Below are 6000 nucleotides of genomic sequence, written 5' to 3'. Positions count from 1 at the left end.
ACAGATTCTTACAAATGTGACTTAGCTTAAGAGTACCCTGACAGATACTTACAAATGTGACTTAGCAATAGTACCCTGACAGATACATATGAGTGTGACTAGGTATAATAGTACCCTGACAGATACTTACTAGTGTGACTAGGTATAATAGTACCCTGACAGATACTTACTAGTGTGACTAGGTATAATAGTACCCTGACAGATACTTACTAGTGTGACTAGGTATAATAGTACCCTGACAGATACATATGAGTGTGACTAGGTATAATAGTACTCTGACAGATACTTACTAGTGTGACTAGGTATAATAGTACCCTGACAGATACATATGAGTGTGACTAGGTATAATAGTACTCTGACAGATACTTACTAGTGTGACTAGGTATAATAGTACCCTGACAGATACATATGAGTGTGACTAGGTATAATAGTACCCTGACAGATACTTACTAGTGTGACTAGGTATAATAGTACCCTGACAGATACTTACTAGTGTGACTAGGTATAATAGTACCCTTACAGATACTTACTAGTGTGACTAGGTATAATAGTACCCTGACAGATACTAACGAGTGTGACTATGTTCAATGGTCTCTATGACAGATACTCACGAGTATGACTTGGCTCTATGGCCACCCTGACAATTGGAGCAGCATCAAAGTAGAGATCACAGAAAGCTGGACACATCAGGGTACTGGACACAGTGGCTGATTTCAGGATGTGGTCCTCCAAACCTCCAATTCCTGAATTAAAGCACAGCAAAAAAAACTTGATTATACCTTCAATTTTTTAATTCATCAAAAATAGCTTCCCACTTCTTGTTAAGAAAAATAAAAGCTTTAATGCATTGGGTCAAATCAGAAAGTTTGAAAAATCAAATTTTGTAAAATTCCAAGATACATTTGTATTTTGTATGTTACAAACCCAGTATGTTCCCTGCTGGAATGTGGTCCATCCCCTCCAACTCCCTCCCCATGAATACAAACAATTCCTTGATAGTGACACAGGTCACATGATCATCATGTGACAACTCCTGAATGCTATTCACTTCTTTTATTTCCTCACCACTGTGAATCTATAACATGATAAAAAGTCTATGTAAAATAGTATACAGTCATGTATAACAATATGCATGCATTAATTTACAAAGATTTCTTTGATAAGCATTTCAGATGTTTAATGGCTAGAATTTTAATAACTTGGGTTAATAACTTTATAGATTAAGTACAACATAGACAGTCATTATGTAATCATAATTAGCTGGTCTACCTTTTTGGATATCAGGGCTGGATCATGTTTGGGTCCCAGTACATACAGCTTTTGTCCCTTTCTGATGGTGCCACTAAAAACCCGCGCAAACGCAACAAACACCAAGTCTGTCTCCTTCTCTTTACTCTCTAGGTCATCCTCAGGAAGGGGGCTAAGGGCTGTAAAATGTTATTGTAAGATTTAAAAAATGTCTATGTACATTCTGACCTGACAGTCAAATCAAATAAGTCGTACTTGGACATTACTTACTGTTCATTTTAATAAAATGTACACTGTAAATTATAAACTAACTGGACACACTAGAACCTTTAAAATCATTTATATCTCAAATGTCTGTACAACCTTCAGTAGTCTCCCCTTCCTGAGTGACTGCCTCAGTTGTCTGCCCTTGGCTCCTAGCTGCTGCTCTTTCTGCCATTTTTTCTTTGGCTTTTCTTCGTCTTTCTGCAATCTCAGCTTCTGTTAAAGGTCTGTCCAAATGCAGGAAAAAGTGTAAAACTGTACTCTTTTAAACAAGAGGCCCACGGGCCTTATAGGTCACCTGAGTATCATGTAACAACTTTCCAGCAATTGTATTTGATTCGTGTTTTTATCCAAAAGCCATGAAATTCACAAATTTTGAAAGAGGCACCATTGCTTATCAAAGGGCAGATTTCAAAGCATTAATTTATTTTTAGTCAAAGTACTCCCCTGGTACCCCTGACCCAGCGGCCCTGAAATTATCTATTTTGAAAGAGGCCCCTTTCTTCATTATAAGGTCAGCATTTTTTTATGTTTAGGTTTAGTTATGAACATGAGAATAAAAAAGTCCCGAAGGAGAAGGAAATAAAAAAAAAATTTTGATAAATCAATTATTAACATTTTGTACATTCTCTTTTTATGCTATCCTAATAGGCTCCTTACCACTGGACACATAATGCTTACAAATAGGTAAGTAGAACATTTAATTGCTTATTTCATCATCTGCCAGTTTGGGCAAGTTATATAAATTTTGTGATGTTGATCAAAATATATTTTAAATAATCATTTCTTGAAAAGTCTTTCAATATATCTTCATTTTTTTAATATGTGTTAGGTGAACGTGTAGACATTGAATATATGGATGCCTAAAATCATAATTCGTATCATAAAACAGACAGAGAGTATTGGGGAGTAGGGTGAACATTTTTTCAATTAAGTGTAAAATATTTTTTCTGGCTGATACAAATGATACTACATGCCTGTATATATTTGTATATTCTTGCCTTTTAATAGTTGAATTATTCTTATATTTCTTCAGGTTATTGTTTATTTCTTCCTCAAATGGACTTAACTTCTCCCATAGTTTTATTCATTACATCTGATGCATAAGCAACCCTTTTCTGAAGAATGATGTTTAGACTGTAAGCTATAACAGAGACCTAAACAATGTCGCTGGCAATATGCAATAGCTACCACGGGCAGTTTAAAACCTGGGGGAGGAAAATAATTTACAGACAGATACTTTTGAAACGAATACATAATTATCTCACGAGCATGTCATTGTGCAACAAAGTCGTCAGCATTTTATTTGTCCTTTGAACGGGTGAAACGTTTTGAATGGCACTCTTATCGATGAATTTTACACTAAACCAAGCTATCTTCCCAGATCTAGCTTTATTTACCCGCCGTTTCATCGTAAAAACCGGAAGTGCGAGTTCGTAAAATTGAAATCTCGATCTCGACTCAAATTTGACATCGGAAAGAAAAAAAGTTGTTTTATTTTTTTATGAAAATTCAAAACCTTGAGCGGAGAGTTTGTAAAACTGAAAATAAAATAAATCCTGGCCTTAAATATGTAATTAGATCATTATCATATTAACCAGGAGCAAAGGATAAGATGTTCAAAGAATTCATGCATTTCACTAAATATAATCATTTAAGAGCCCCACCCTAAAACAAGAACCCCTGACCCTTGGGCCATAAAATTCACAATTTTGGTAGAGACACTCTTGCTCATCAAAACTATGTGCTGATTTAGTTTATTTAATACCCAGGAGAAGATTTTCAAAGAAATAATGCATTTTCACTACCTACTTATTTAGCCCCGCCCTAGCACTAGAACCCCTAACCCCAGGGCCATGAATTTCACAATTTTGGTAGAGGACTCAATGCTGATTACAATCATGCAAACAGTTTGACTGCTTGATGTCCAGGAGTAAAGAAGAAGATTTTTAAAGATTACATTAATTTTAGTGGTTTTGGCCCCACCCCTCAGGCCCCAGGGGGGGGGGGGGGGCGGGGATCATGAAATTCACAATATTTGTTCCCCTTCACCCATAGATGCTTTGTGCCAAATTTGGTTGAAATTGGTTCAGTGTGTTCAGAGAAGAAGCTGAAAATGTTCAAATGTTAACGCACGACGCACGACGACGGACGAAAACAGATAGCAATAGGTCACCTGAGTTTACTCAGGTGACCTAAAAACTGTAAAATCTAGTTGACCTTTCCCATTACAAACAGATCGACGGAACTACATTTTCTGACGTAAAAAGAATTCATATGCTAATCGAGCACAGGCGATACTTTCTAACTGACCAATCAGCTAAATGAAATTTGTTACGAGTGAGTACCACAAAAATACTATGGAAACATGCTTGGAATTTTACTGCTTTCCGATATTTTTTATGCCTTTGAGTCACAGATTAGACACGGATCTACATATGTACCATTTCCGAGACCACAGAAAGGTTTATATACAGTTACAAACAATGGATAGAATATACATGATATGCATTAGTTTAAACTTTTGTAGCGTGGTGAGCAATTCGCTAGGTCTACACGTATTCCCGAGTATCCGTGAATTCATGCAAGTTTCATGTGCATTTCTTGTCCTAAAAACCGTAAATGCTGAAAATCCATGCGTATTAATTAGTATAAACAGCATTGACTGACCATTATAAAAGTTTGAAATGTAGAAAAGGGTAACAGGTAAAATTGACGTAAACCACGTGTCTGCGATACAATGTAAACGGAGTAAACCAGCATGTTTTGTTGTTCTGTCATCGGATTGGACAATATAATTTTATTGGAAGTCCTTGTATAATCTCTATAAGTGACGCTTCATAGGAATTGCTATGAGCATGATATTCAACAACATATATTTTTGAAGAATTGTCAACCATGCCTTGATGGAACATAAAAATGATATTAAGATTTATGTAATGTTATGTAATGCTGGACTTCCTAACCTTTTTTTTTGTAATTTTCAGCAAGTGTCTGTTCAACTCTTTCATATTTTAATTTTACATTGTACAGTCATGTATAGGATGAAGATGTCAGTAAGGATATTTCAAAATATGATCATATATATTTGATTCGAATTGTTTTTGCATGAAAGCGTAATTTTTATTTAAATCCACATTTTTTTATGAAAACATGACAAAGATTCATATTATTATGGTAAAATAATTTGTTAATGATATAATGAAAAACTAATTGTATCACATCGGGAATAATTTAAATCAAAACCCATGGATTATAACACAGTCCTCTTTAATATAGGTTCATGAAATGCGAACTTTTAATAAAAACTTTTCATACAGGTACATGAAATTTTATAGATTTAGAATTTTTCAAATGGTCTCTATACCTTTTTATCGTAACATTGTGTTTCTAAACCGACATATGGTCTCGACACATTCATGTTTATCTGTTCATTAAAAATATCAGTAAATGTTCATGCTAATGCATTAAAATGTAATTACATGGATCCTGAACAATTTAATGCAGTGATATGCAAACCTAAATTTACCCCCTAGCACGAAAAACATTATGGCTGTACTAAATTTACAACTTTTAAGAACATTGTTCTCCGATAGATTTACATCTTGGAGTCTAGGGAAATGCATATGTTTTAATACTTGAAGAACATTTTTCTCCGATAGATTTTATGCCTTTTGTCAAATGACTAATGACTTTGGCACTGCATCCTTACCTGTCTATATAAAATTATTTCTTGGAAACGGTTTAGTTTTAAAATACCATACTATTTCTGAAATTAAATACAGGTAACTGTACCTACCTATATCAAGTGCCTCCGATAGTATCAAACAATCAATCAAAAATTGCCTTCATTTATGCAAGGATATTGTGAGGTAACAAAAAACACAGATTAAAAGAAGTTTGCAAAAAAAAAAAATCTTTTTAGCTATCTCCAAAACAGGTTATTTCTGTTATTTCCCTTTAACCAATTAAGACTTGCACAAAGCTAAATCCATAAACTGTGATCAGAGTTCATATATTTACTTGATTACCTTAACAAAATGCAAATAAATATTGTATTAATGATATACATTAAATACATTGTATGAAAAAACCCTAACACATAACTAAAATGGTCAAACTATATAGGAGGAGGAATAATAACAAGAGGCCCATGGGCCTTATAGGTCACCTGAGCATTATGCAACAACTTTCCAGTGATTGAATTTGATTCATGTTTTAATCCAGAGCTATGGCATTCACAATTTTGAAAGAGGCACCATTGATCATCATAACAATACACTTAGCAGTTGCTTAGTTTGTTTACTTAATACCCATTGGCAGGGTAGGGGAACAAAAAATGCATTTCAAGTAATCAGTAATATTCAGCATGATCAGTAATGCCCCAATCACACATGAACCCCTGACCCTAAGCCTTAGATCCACACATTGCACAATTTTTGAAAAGGCACCCTTGCTTTTCAAAAATATTTGATTAATACCAAGGAG

At 34.5% G+C, this 6000-nt stretch overlaps 1 protein-coding gene across 1 annotated transcript; it reads right to left on the bottom strand.

Annotated features, from left to right (window-relative positions):
• Positions 1-594: 594 nt before the first annotated feature.
• On the bottom strand, positions 595-1735 carry LOC134268766 (elongation factor-like GTPase 1). Its single transcript, XM_062751012.1, has 4 exons — positions 1612-1735; positions 1270-1427; positions 925-1075; positions 595-743 (listed from the first exon to the last, which is right to left on the bottom strand). The coding sequence occupies exons 1-4, from the start codon at positions 1685-1687 to the stop codon at positions 595-597; spliced, it is 534 nt and encodes a 177-aa protein (XP_062606996.1). The 5' UTR covers positions 1688-1735.
• Between the last annotated feature and the right edge of the window lie 4265 nt (positions 1736-6000).

This window comes from Saccostrea cucullata, unplaced genomic scaffold, assembly GCF_032062105.1.
Source record: "Saccostrea cucullata isolate Sc308-1 unplaced genomic scaffold, CSIRO_AGI_Scuc_v1 ctg5086, whole genome shotgun sequence".
In the NCBI taxonomy this organism is placed as follows: domain Eukaryota; kingdom Metazoa; phylum Mollusca; class Bivalvia; order Ostreida; family Ostreidae; genus Saccostrea; species Saccostrea cuccullata.
This window is presented reverse-complemented; position numbering and strand designations above follow the sequence as displayed.